At 38.9% G+C, this 13,927-nt stretch overlaps 1 protein-coding gene across 1 annotated transcript; it reads left to right on the forward strand.

The window, feature by feature from the left end:
* Window positions 1–12,675: 12,675 nt before the first annotated feature.
* LOC306639521 (olfactory receptor 52L1-like) lies at window positions 12,676–13,632 on the forward strand (the record flags this gene model as incomplete). Its single annotated transcript, XM_079103170.1, has 1 exon — window positions 12,676–13,632. The coding sequence occupies one exon, from the start codon at window positions 12,676–12,678 to the stop codon at window positions 13,630–13,632; it is 957 nt and encodes a 318-aa protein (XP_078959296.1).
* Between the last annotated feature and the right edge of the window lie 295 nt (window positions 13,633–13,927).

Below are 13,927 nucleotides of genomic sequence, written 5' to 3' on the forward strand. Positions count from 1 at the left end.
AATTAGAAGCTATTTTGAAAATCTATACTCCAACAAAACAGAAAACCTCAAAGACATCAACAAGTTTCTAGAGACATATGAATTACCTAAACTGAACGAGGAGGACATACACAACTTAAATAAATCAATTTCAAGCAATGAAATAGAAGAGGTCATCAAAAGCCAACCAACATTAGAAGATGGAAAGATCTCCCATGTTCTTGGATAGGCCGAATTAATATTGTCAAAATGGCCATACTACCAAAATTGCTATACAGATTCAATGCAATTCCAATTAAAATCCCAATGATGTACCTTACAGAAATAGAGCAAGCAATCATGAAATTCATCTGGAAGAATAAGAAACCCAGAATAGCTAAAGCAATCCTTCGCAGGAAAAATGAAGCAGGGGGTATCGCAATACCCGAACTTCAACTTTATTACAAAGCAATAGTAACAAAGACGGCATGGTATTGGTACCAAAATAGACAGGTAGATCAATGGTACAGAATAGAGGACACAGACACAAACCCAAATAAATACAACTTTCTAATACTAGACAAAGGCGCCAAAAATATGCAATGGAGAAAAGATAGCCTCTTCAACAAATGGTGCTGGGAGAATTGGAAATCCATATGCAACAGAATGAAACTAAACCCATATCTCTCACCCTGCACAAAACTCAACTCAAAATGGATTAAGGACCTTGGAATCAGACCAGAGACTCTGCAGATTATAGAAGAAAAAGTAGGTCCCGATCTTCAACATGTCGGCCTAGGACCAGACTTCCTCAACAGGACTCCCATAGCACAAGAAATAAAAGCAAGAATCAATAACTGGGATAGATTCAAACTAAAAAGCTCTCTCTCAGCAAAGGAAACTATCAGTAATGTGAAGAAAGAGCCTACAGAGTGGGAGAATATCTTTGCCAATCATACTTCAGATAGAGCACTAATCTCCAGAATCTATAAAGAACTCAAAAAACTCTACACCAAGAATACAAATAATCCAATCAACAAATGGGCTAAGGAAATGAACAGACACTTCACAGAAGAAGATGTACAAGCAATCAAAAGATATATGAAAAAATGTTCAACATCTCTAGTAATAAGAGAAATGCAAATCAAAACTACACTAAGATTTCATTTCACCCCAATTAGAATGGCGATTATCAAGAACACAAGCATCAATAGGTGTTGGCGAGGATGTGGGGAAAAAGGTACACTCATACATTGCTGGTGGGGTTGCAAATTAGTGCAGCCACTCTGGAAAGCAGTATGGAGATTCCTCAGAAAGCTTGGAATGGAACCACCATTTGACCCAGCTATCCCACTCCTTGGCCTCTATACCCAAAGGACTTAAAATCAGCATACTACAGAGATACAGCTAAATCAATGTTCATAGCTGCTCAATTCACCATAGCCAGATTGTGGAACCAACCTAGATGCCCTTCAGTTGATGAATGGATAAAGAAACTGTGGCATATATATACAATGGAATATTACTCTGCCATAAAGAATGATAAAATTATGGCATTTGCAGGCAAATGGATGAAATTGTAGGATATCATGCTAAGTGAGATAAGCCAATCTCAAAAAACTAAAGGACAAAGTATCTCGTTGATAAATGGATGAGGACATATAATGGGGGGTAGGAGGGGATAGGGTTATGGTTAGGGTTAGGTTTAGGGTTAGGGATAAGGAGGGTGGTAAGAATGGACGAAGAAAGAACTGTATAGAGGGAAAAGAGGGGTGGAGGGATAGGGGGGAAAGGGAAAAAAATAACAGAATGAATCAAACAACATAGCCCTATGTAAATTTATGATTTTTAATAAAAAATAATAATAAAATTTAAAAAAGTGATTGCAGGATAAAAAAAATCACATGATTATATCAACAGATGCAGAATAAACATTTGACAAATTTCAAAATCTTTTCATAATATAAACCCTCAAAATTACATACAGAAAGAATTTACTTCAATGCAATAAAGACCATATATGAAAAGCTTACAGCTAACATCATACTCAATGGCAAAAAATTAAAATCTTTTTTCTAAGAAACTATGTTTTTTCTCACCACTTTTATTCAACATGAACATAGTATTGGAATTTTTTTTTTTTTTTTTTTTTTTTTTTTTTTTTTTTTTTTTGTGGTGCTGGGGTCAAACCCAGGGCCTTGTGCTTGAGAGGCAAGCACTCTACCAACTGAGCCATATCCCCAACCCTAGTATTGGTATTCTTAGAGATTTTAGACAAAGAAAAGAAATAAAATGCATCCAAATCCAAAGGACAGAAGTAAAATGATCTGTTTGCAGATGACACACTCTTATGTGTAGACAATTCTAAAAACTCTCCAAAAAAATAGTTAGACAATAAATAAGTACAGTAAAGTGACAGGATACAAAATTAACATTCAAAAATCAATTGTATTTCTATATACTAACAACTATCGAAAAAGAAAATCAAAAGAAACAATACCAATTACAATAGCATCAAAAAGAATAAAATCATAGAAATCAACCAAGGTGGTAAAATGTATATACACTTAAAACCACAAATTATTAATGAAGAGATTAAAGAATATACAAATATTCCACTTAGAAAGACATGTCATGTTCATGATTTGGAAGACTTAATATTGTTAAAAATGTCCATACTACTCAAAGCAATCTTAAAAATTCAACACATTTTTATTAAAACTCCAGTGGAGCCAGCTCTCAGACACACACCTGTAATCCCAGCTACTTGGGAAATTGAGGCAGGATTATTGCAAAGTTGAGGCCAGCTTGGGCAATTTAGCAAGACCCTGCTTCAAAAGAAAATTAAAAAGGAAGATGGGGATATAGCTCAGAGTGTAAGGCTTTGGTTCAATCCCCAGTAGTACTGCAACAAAATAAAACAAACAAAAACCCTCCAATGATATTTTTTACAGAAATAGAAAAACTATCCTAAAATTCATATGGAAGTCTAAGAAACCCAAATAGCCAAAGTGATTTATTTGTTCTTATTAGTTATACATGATAGTAGAATGTATTTTGACATGTTATACATATATGAAGTATATCTTCTCATTCTTCTGATTGTACATGATGTAGAATCACACTGGTCATATAATCATACATACACAGATAGTAATGTCCGATTCATTCTACTATCTTTCCTACTCTCATTTCCCCCTCCCTTCCCTTCATTCCCCTTTGCCTAATTCAAACTACTTCTATTCTTCCCCTACCACACTCCCTTATTGTAAGTTAGCATCCACATATCAGAGAAAACATTTGACCTTTGTTTTTTGTGGATTGACTTATTTCACCTAGCATGATAGCCTCCAGTTTCATCCATTTACTGGCAAATGCCACAATTTCAATCTTCTTTATGGCTGAGTAATATTGCATTGTGTATATATGCCACATTTTTTTATCCATTCATCTGTTGAAGGGCACCTGGATTGGCTCCATAGCTTAGTTATTGTGAATTGAGCTGCTATAAACATTGATGTGGCTGCATCACTGTAGAATGCTGATTTTAAGTCCTAGCCAAAGCAATCTTGAGAAAGGACAAAACTGCAGTGTTGCACTTGGAATTCAGGATGCCTAATGTTGAGGTGGAGAAGGATCATTGAAGCACTTGGTTTGGTATTGCTAAAGGCGAAGCAAGACCAAGGAGGGGGATGTCCCTAAGAGAGGTGTGAAGAAGGCAAAAATAAGGAAAAGGAAGAATGGGCTTCCCTTTGTCCAGTTTCATCAACTAATTTGTAGACCTATACTCAGTGTCATTTGGTGTTGAGAAAATTTTAGTTGGGCTGAGCTGGTTCTTTTGTGGAATTGTGTTGGTTATCTATAAGTTTATCAGTTGTTTTTCCCTAAACACTTCACCAGTAAAAAAAGAAAAGGAGAAGGAGGAGGAGTGGGGAAAGGAGGAAGAGGAGGGGGCTGGAAAGAAAGGAAGGGAGGAAGGAAGGAAGAAAAAGAAAACTAGAGACAGCACATTTCCTCATTGATTTCAAAATATATTATAAAGCTATAGCAAATTTTTAAAATTTGCTACTGACATAAAAACAGACGTAGAGAAAAATGAAATCAACCCATGCATATACATCCTAAGAATCCACAATGAGGAAAGGACATTCTCTTCAATATATGATGTGGGAAATTGGATACTGACAAGCAAAGGAAAGAAATTGCACCTTCATCTTATGCTACACACACAAATCAACTCAAGGTCAGGTGTGATGGCACATGCCTGTAATCCCAGTGGCTCTGGAGGCTAAGGCAGGGGGATCACAAGTTCAAAACCAGCTTCAGCAACTTAGTGAGGCCCCCAAGCAATTCAGTGAGACTCTGTCTCTAAATAAAATACAAAAAAGGGCTGGGGATGTGGCTCAGTGGTTGAGTTCAATCCTCAGTCCAAAAAAAAAAAAAACCTTCAAAACAGATTAAAGACATAGGATCTAGAAATGTAAAACTCCTAGAAGAAAACATAGGTGAAGTTCTTAATGACATCAACTTTGGCACATGACATCAAGAGCACAAGCAAAAAAAGCAACAATTAGACAAGTGGGACTACATCAAACTGAAAAGCTCCTGCACAGCAAAGGAAACAATCAACAGAATGAAAAAGCAGCCTATATGATGGGAAAAATATTTGCAAACAATATATCTGATGAGGGATTAATATCCAAAATACACAAGGGTCTCCTATGACTCAATAGCAAAAAATAATAATAATAATCTTAAATGTACAAAGGACTTACCTAGACATTACTCCAAAGAAGACATACAAATGGTTAATAAGCATTTGAAAAAATGCTCAACATCACTAACATCAAGGAAATGCAAATCAAAAGCACATCCTGTTAAGATGGCTACTGAAAAAAAAGTAAAAAAGAGAACAAGTGTTTGTGATGATGTGGATAAATTGAAACCCATATACACTGTTGGCGGGAATGTAAAATGACGCCACCACTATAGAAAGCAGTATGGCAGTTCCTCAAAAATATGTAAATAGAATTACCAAATAATCTCTAAATCCCACTTCTGGATTTATAACCCAAAGAATTGAAATCCAGATCTGGAAGAGATAAAAACACTTCCATGTTCATTGCAGCATTATTCACATTCATATTTTGTTATTCAATAAACAAAATATGGAAATGACCTAAATGTTCACTGAAGAATGGATAAAAACTGTGATATAGACCTACACTAGAATATTATAACTTAAAAAGGAAGGAAATCCTGCCATGTATGACAACATGAATGACCCCGGAAGAAATCATGCTACGCAAAATAAGCTAGTCACAGAAGGACAAAAAAATGCATGACACTATTTATGTTAAGTAGCTAAAATAGTCAAGTTAATAGAAACAGAAAATAGAATGGTAGTTACCAAGGACTGGGTGGAAAGAAATGGGGAGTTGACCTCAATGGCTATAAAGATGCTTATAAAGTTCCAACTCTGCGAGATGAATATGTTCTAGAAATCTGCTATACAACATTGTGTCTACAGTGAACAACTCTGAATTGTGTACTTAAAGAGGGTCGATCTTATGTTAAGTATTCATACCACACACACACACACACAAAGATTTAGAGAAAGACCTGACAAGTGCTTAGTAAGTAAAAGTTGTTGATATAAAAAAGAAAACATAAAGCATGTGAAAACATTTATTAATAGGAAAGTCCCTGTTAGAGAAAATACATTAACAAGAACTTGATAATAGGTGTTGACAGTGAGGTGGTAATGCCCATTTTTTTTTTTTTTTTTTTTTTTTTTTTTTTTTGCGGTACTGGGGATTGAACTCAGGGCCTTGTGCCTGTGAGGCAAGCACTCTACCAGCTGAGCTATCTCCCCAGCCTGATAATGCCCATTCTAATGAATACCACTCTCATAAAAGGAACCAAGGATGCTTGGAGAAATGGGTGATTGCAGGGCTGGAGTATGCAAAGTAAAAAATGATCCTGAACCATCTTGTAGGGCCAAAAATATGTTTTTAAAAAGCAAGTATGGTACAACTGTTCTCTGGAAGACATGTTCAGTTATTAGAGAGAAGATGAGAAAGAGGGGAGGTCAACCCCAGAAATGAGTGCATACTCTATGATTTGAGCCCTCCTTCTAATCTCTTAAATCCTCTGAATTTCATAGAAACCCAAAGGAGACCAAAGACAAAGCAAATGTGATAGACTAAGCCAGAAGAACTTGATATAATCATGGCAGCAGCTCTGTATTTTCACATCTCAAAAAAAGGTTATATGCATGATATAGTATAAGATATGCACTATATTTGTTAAATATTTATCAGACATGCTAAAGAAAAGTACATCCAAATGTTGAAGTTCAAACCATAAAGCTAAGGAATATATCTCAATGACAATATCTATAATGAAATTTTATGAAGCAGAACATAGAAAGCACTGATCTCTTTAAGAAGGAACGGGAAAATGTGATGTTAATTTGACTGCATTAAAATTAAGAACTTTTGGTAGTAAAAGGCAGAGCTACCACTTTTATTAGTAGATTATCCATAGGCATCTGACAAAAACAAATGGAAGATTAAATTCAATCCACACCACACTTGTCACCCCATCAGAGACAGAGTCTTTTTGTAATTTATACAAAAGCCCTGTATGCTAGATACAACGTTAAGCAGATGTCATAAAAGCGAAATGGCGGGCTGGGGTTGTGGGTCAGTGGTAGAGCACTTGTCTAACATGTCTGAGGCACCGGGTTTCATCCTCAGCACCACATAAAAATAAATAAAATAAAGGTCCATTGACAACAACAAAAAAATATTTTTTAAAAAAAGTGAAAAGGCAAGTCACAGATTTAGAGAAGATACTTGCAATAAATTTAACCAACAAAAGGCTAGTATCCAGGGGCTGGGGTTGTGGCTCAGTGGTAGAGTGCCTGCCTGGCACATGTGAGGCACTGGGTTTGATCCTTAGCACCACATGAAAATAAATAAATAAAATAAAGATAAAAAAAAAAGAAGACTTCTAGTTTTTTTTTAAAAGCTAGTATCATGAATATAGAAAGAACAACTATAAATCAATAAAAGGCAACTTGATTGTATAATAAGCAAAATATTTAAACAATCACTTCAAAAAATAAATGGAAAAATATTTTACCTCAAACCTGTCACATACAGGTAACCAATATATACTGGATAATCTTACTACATCTGTCATGTAGACATAGCAGATTTGGATATGTAGCATAAGGATTTTCCAACGGATATCAATGGAAACTCTCATACACTGTTGGTGACATTTTAAATTATAACAATCACATTGGAAGACAATTTGCCATTATCTAGTAAAGTTTAAGATATGTATACCCTTTGACTTCTTGATACCTCAGGTCCATGGGTCATTGTCCTTAACTGTGAAAAATCAGAAGTACAGAACTGTCCTTCAGCTATAAAATATGTAAATATAGGGTAAATATTTATATATTGAAATGCTTATGAGCAATAAAATAAGTCACACCCAACTTGAATGAATTTTTCAAACATAGTATTGATTTCTGTCTTACTTTTCTAAATCTCCCTAGGATTTAAAAGGAAAATAACTCAAAAAACTCTACTCCAAGAATTCAAATAATCCAGTCGACAAATGGGCTAAGGAAATGAATAGACACGTCACAGAAGAAGATCTACAAGCAATCAACAAACATATGGAAAAATGTTCAACATCTCTAGTAATAAGAGAAATGCAAATCAAAACCACCCTAAGATTCCATCTCACCCCAATTAGAATGGCGATTATCAAGAATACGAGCAACAACAGGTGTTGGTGAGGATGTGGGGAGAAAGGTACACTCATACATTGCTGGTGGGGCTGCAAATTAGTACAGTCACTCTGGAAAGCAGTGTGGAGATTCCTTAGAAAACTTGGAATGGACCCTCCATTTGACCCAGCTATCCCACTCCTTGGCCTATACCCAAAGGACTTAAAATCAGCATACTACAGAGATACAGCCACAACAATGTTCATAGCTGCTCAATTCACTATAGCCAGATTGTGGAACCAACCTAGATGCCCTTCAATTGATGAGTGGATAAAGAAACTGTGGTATATATATACAATGGAATATTTCTCAGCCATAAAGAATGATAAAATTATGGCATTTGCAGGCAAATGGATGAAATTGGAGAATATCATGCTAAGTGAGATAAGCCAATCTCAAAAAGCCAAAGGATGAATGATATCGCTAATAAGTGGAGGATGACACATAATGCGGGGGAGGGAAGGGTTAGTGTTAGGGTTAGAGTTAGGGTTAGGGAGGGGGGCAAGTATGGAGGAAGGAAGTACTGTATAGAGGGTAAAGAGGGGTGGGAGGGGTGGGGGGAAGGGAAAAAATAACAGAATGAATCAAACAACATTATGTAAATTTATGATTACACAAATGGTATGCCTTTACACCATGTACAAACAGAGAAACGACATGTATCCCATTTGTTTACAATAAAAAAAATAAATAAATAAAAGGAAAATAAGACATGAAACAATAGCATGTTGTGGGACTTATAATCATGTAGAAATAAAAACATGTGACAATGATACACAGAAACTGGAGGACAGGAAATGGAAGTCCTGTTGTAAGGATCTCATGCTATTCAGTAAGTGGCATAACACTGCTTGAAGATAGCTTGTGGTCAGTTAAAGACTATAAACCCTAAACAACACAACAAAGAGGGAAAGAGGTTCTTCTGGGTTTCTCCTTGTTTCCTCCTTTGGGTCCCTGGAAATGGCTTTCCTCTGGGAATCTCAGGCTCCTCCTCTGCAACCCACAGGTGTATTTACCCATTCCTCTCCCTGAGCCTCGCAGATCAGTGCCTTGGAGCAGGACATCAACCTCCCTCGAGTCACCTCTTTAGAGGAGAAACCAAACCTACGGTAGGCTGCAACCCAGTCAGAGACCACTACAGACTGCCACGGTGAGGAGAAAAGAGATTCAGGGGAATCTGAAGGCAGGTAAGTCTGAAGTTAGAACTGAACCCCACATTATCACAGACAAACTGAAGTTCATATTCCAGCCCTATCTTAACTTCCCTAAACCTCAGCGACTACATCTATAAACTGGGTAAACAAATAGTACTCATCTCTTAGGGTACTGTGAGTAAAGAGATACCACAAGGAAAACACTTTGGCATGTAGTAAATACTCGATAAAAGCTAGGTTTTAATATTGTTTCTGAGATTAAAAATGCTTGAAAATAAGCCAGGTGCAGTGGCACACACCTGTAATCCCAGCAGCTTGGGAGGCTGAGGCAGGAGGATCACAAGTTCAAAGCCAGCCTCAGCAAAAGTGAGGCATTAAGCAACTCAGTGAGACTCTGTCTGTAAATAAAATATAAAAAAGGGCTGGAGATGTGCTCAGTGGTTGAGTGCCTCTGAGTTCAATCCCCAGCACACACCACCCCCAACAAAGAAAAAAAAATGCTTGAAGCCTGTCTAAGGCTGTTTCGCGTGTGGGGCACAAGAGGTATAGAGGGAAAAGTACTAGAAGATGGAGTTGAGGCTTGATTCTTCTTGGTAGGTGAGTCTAAGCAATTCATTTGAAGTCTCTGGCTTCGATAGGGTTAGGTTTCCATTCATTCACTCATCCTCAAAGGGATGCTCTAAGTTGCAAATGAGAAAGTTTAATAAGATTCCTTGGTGCATTCATTGACTCAACACATCACGTTTGAGCACTCTGTGTTGCCATTGGCTCTGTGCTGGGTTTCAGTCTGGTAAGGAAACAGACCAGTCAACAATGATTAAAGCATGCTGAAGACCTGCCTGGGGCTCAGTTTTCAAGGTGAGGAGAAAAAGTGAAATCTAGATGCTCATAGGAGGTTAAGGAAGAGTTCATTTTCTCCAGTGATAGAAACTTGAACTTTTTCATAAGCTAAAGGGAAAGAAGAGAGAATTGGAAGATGAACTAAAGATGGAGAGAAGGGACCTCAATTGTGGAACTGAAGGCAGAGAGGTGCTCACAGTAGCCAAGCAGTGTGGGAGGGCCGAGAAATTGAAGGAGTGGCTCACAATGGCTTTGACTTGTGTAGTGGAGGAAGTGTGCCTCTCTCTACAGAGATCACATGATGCCTGGCGTCCTTACTTCAGTTCTCCTGTCTGTCCCACTCTCTGCTTCTCAGAACATCAGGCTTTATAAGGTCATTCAGCTGCACTGTTCTTCCACCTCCTCTAGTCTAAATTCCTTTACCTTGAAGCCTCCAAAGCAACCAAATCTCTCTTCCCCTGGCTTCCAGCTCTCCATTTGCTCCTGCTTCTCACTCTACTTCCTTCCCTTTTTCTCAGTCTCTTTCACTGATGTCTGTTATTCTGTCTGCCCCTTCGGATTCTATTTCACGTACCCTATAAAACAACAACCCCTGCATTTTCATCTCCAGCCTTAACTCTTTGTCTAAGCTCTCTACTTAAGCAATTAAGTAGAGAGCTTCAGCAATTCTCATCTTCAGCAATTCTCAGGTTTTGGCAGTTACAACAGAGTCATTAGAGCTTTAAAAACTTGGAGTTATTGTTGATTCCTCCGTTTCTCTCTACTGCCAATTGGTTCTCAGGTCTGACTGATTTGACTCTAGAAGACTTACTTGCTCTTTCTGAAGAACTTCATTTGTCAGTTAACCCATCTCCCCATCTCTCACACTTTTTTGCATCTCTTCTGTTCCTTCTTTATTTCTATGCTAAATTCCCTTTACTGACTCTTTTGGGGCCCCATGTCAGAGAAGCTCCTTAAGGAATCTACCACGGGAATCTCAAGACACAAAACAGGAGAGCAAATTACACTTTACACAACAGAGGCAGAGCAATCTTGTTCAAGTTAAGAGATTCCTGGGCAGCCTGAGTTAGTTCTCTCTCCCTTAAGTATGACCACTCTCTGGTCACACTTGAGGAGGAACAGTGTGGAACCCCAAGCATCTTCTTGGTTGCATTTTTCTCCTCGTCCCTTTACTCTATCACCACCTCTTTCCTCATTCCTCATTTCCACTCTACTCCATAGAATTTTATTCGATAAACCTTGGCTACAAGGGTTTTTACCACCACCCTACAAGAGTTGTCCGGCCCTCACTCAACCTCAACAACAGAACATTTTCCAAAATCTATGTTATGCTGTCTAAGGCAATGCTGGAGGATTTTTCAGAAAGACATTCCAGGGTAGGCTTTGGAATTTCAAATCTACTTCTTTTTGAGTTCTCCCTGCAGTATGAATTTATAGATGAACCTCTTTTTCTTTTGAGTATTTAGAAGGTGGGTATAGGAAAACCCACATAAACACTGTTTTTGCTAAGACCAAACCTATATAAAAAGGAAAATAACATTTCCTAACTGCTCCACAATTTGTAAGGCATTGCTGATCTTCAGGTTAGGTGGTATTAGTAATAGTAAAATGATGGGTTGACTAGTTTGCCTGATGTTTCCTGGGACCCCAGACTTTCAGAACTAAAACCCTGAAAGTTCCAGATAAGTTGGTCAGATGAGTTCCAGATGAGTTGGTCACCCTATAGTTGTTAAAAGAATGGAGTCTGGCATGACTGCCTGGGTTCAAATCCAGCTTTGCCATTTACTAACCGTGTTACTTAATCTCTCTGGGTCTCAATCTTCTCACTGGTAAAATAAAGAAGATATTTTTAAAAGCCAATACATGAAAGCATTTAGAACACTTCCAGAAATATGAGTGTTTCAGTGAGGGTTTGCTGTTCTTTGTATATCATGTGTTAATTCTTTTTCTCATCACACATACCACCAACACCACCAAATACCCACTCCCTAAGAAAAAATGAGCAGGCATGTGACCGAATCATGTATCTTTCCATATCTACTCCCTTCATTATACAAAAATCTGGCCAATACATTGAAATTACTGCTCTATAACCCAATTTCATGTTTAACTTTCTCATCTTTTTCCTATTCTCATTTACTTGCAAGCAAAGCTCCAGCAAATCCTGAGTCTCTATGTGGCTCTGAGCTTGGAGCTCCTGTGAGCATTCCAGAGGCATGTCACTACCCCTGCCCTCGCCAAACTCACCTTCTGAAAGAAAAGTAACATCATCATCCATAAGCCTGAGGACAAGGCCAGGCTGGAAGTGCTGCAGCCAGTCTAGAGGAGCTGAGGAAAGGACCAGTCCCTGCAGCCTGCTGTACTAGAAGCCTTCCTTGGCAACTTTCTTCTGTTCTTGCCTTAGTGCACCCAAGCGCGCAAGTGAGGCCATCATTCCTGGCTGGTTCCTCCCTCCCCAGTGAGCCCTGCCTGGTCCTTCCCAGGCTCCTTAGATCACAGATTCTTCATATTCTTTCTCTTCCTCCTAATCAAGGGTTTCTTTTCTTCAACCTCTCTTGTTTTACCTCTGGACATCACTCTTTTCTCCCCATTATACACCACATCTACTTTTCCTCTTAACCTTTAACAAGCAAATGCCTCAAACATGACAGATAGACAAGTATCCTGTGAGTTTACATTTCACACACAGAAGACCAAGAGCTCCTTGAGGACAGGAATGCCTTGTCCATCTGTGCACTTTCCATAACACCTGGTACTGTACCTGTCTGTAACCCAAAGAAATAGATGCACATACATAGAGGGCTTTTCATCACAAAATCCTCTGGTCCTAAAATAGAAGTAGATTTTTTCCATTATCATTTTGTTTTAACAGCCTCTAATTCCCTTCCTGGTACCAGTCCAGGACTGAAACTAATGGATGAGGATGGAAATACCAGCATCTTCAACATCTCCTACACCAACTTCCTCCTGGTGGGTTTCCCCAGACTACAGGAGTGCCGGTCCCTCCTGGTCCTCCCTTTTACCTTGCTCTATGTGACCATCATCTCTACCAATGCCCTGGTCATCCACACTGTGGTGGCCCAGAGGAATCTGCATCAACCCATGTATGTGCTCATCGCTCTGCTCCTGGCTGTTAATATTTGTGCTGCCACAGCTGTGATGCCTAAAATGTTGGAAGGCTTTGTGCACTATGCTAACCCCATATCACTACATGGCTGCCTGACCCAGATGTTCTTTATCTACTTCACCCTCCTTCTGGACTACAATCTCCTGCTAGCTATGGCCCTGGACCGCTATGTGGCTATCTGCCATCCACTCCGCTATACTGACCTGATGACCTCTCACCTGTTGTGTTTGCTGGCCTTTTTTGCCCTGACACGGAGCCTGGGAGTGGCAGTGCCCTTGGTGGTGCTAACTGCACAAGCTCAATTCTGCCGGACAGCAGTGATTCAACACTTCACATGTGAGTACATCGCACTGCTGAGCATAGCTTGTGGAGACTTGACCTTCAACAATCAGTTGGGGCTGGCTATGCGGTTGGTCACTGTGACCTTTGATCTGGTTCTGCTGGGAGCCTCCTACACCCGCATCATCTATGCTGCCTTTCGGATCTCTTCTGGGGGAGCCCGGGCCAAGGCCTTGCACACATGTGGCTCCCACTTACTGGTCATCCTCACCATCTACCTCTCTGGTCTCTCCACTTCCATTGTCTTCCGAGTAGCTAAGACTGTGTCTCAGGATGTTCAAAATTTACTTAGTGCCACATACTTGCTGCTCCCAGGAGCCTTGAATCCCCTCATTTATGGGGTGAGGACTAGGGAAATCCGGCAACATATAGAAAAGATGCTCTGTGGAAAAGAATCACCTTAGGAGGTTAGAGAGAAGCCAAAGAGGCTGCAGAACATGAGAGGAGAGGGAACTGCCAGGCTAAGAGAACTTCATCAACTTGGGAAGTTGGAGCTCTGACCTCAGAAACAAGAGATAAATAGGAAGTACTCAGAGACAAACTGGAACTTCCTGAGATTTTGGGTTTAACAGCTGGCCCATTGTTTGGTAAACTATGGTTTGTTAAATTCTTAGAATTTTGTTGTTGTTGTTCTGTTTAGTTATACATAACAGTAAAGTCCCTTTTGATATGTTTACACAAGCATGGAATATATCTTAT

Source organism: Sciurus vulgaris (genome assembly GCF_902686455.1).
Source record: "Sciurus vulgaris genome assembly, chromosome: 11".
In the NCBI taxonomy this organism is placed as follows: domain Eukaryota; kingdom Metazoa; phylum Chordata; class Mammalia; order Rodentia; family Sciuridae; genus Sciurus; species Sciurus vulgaris.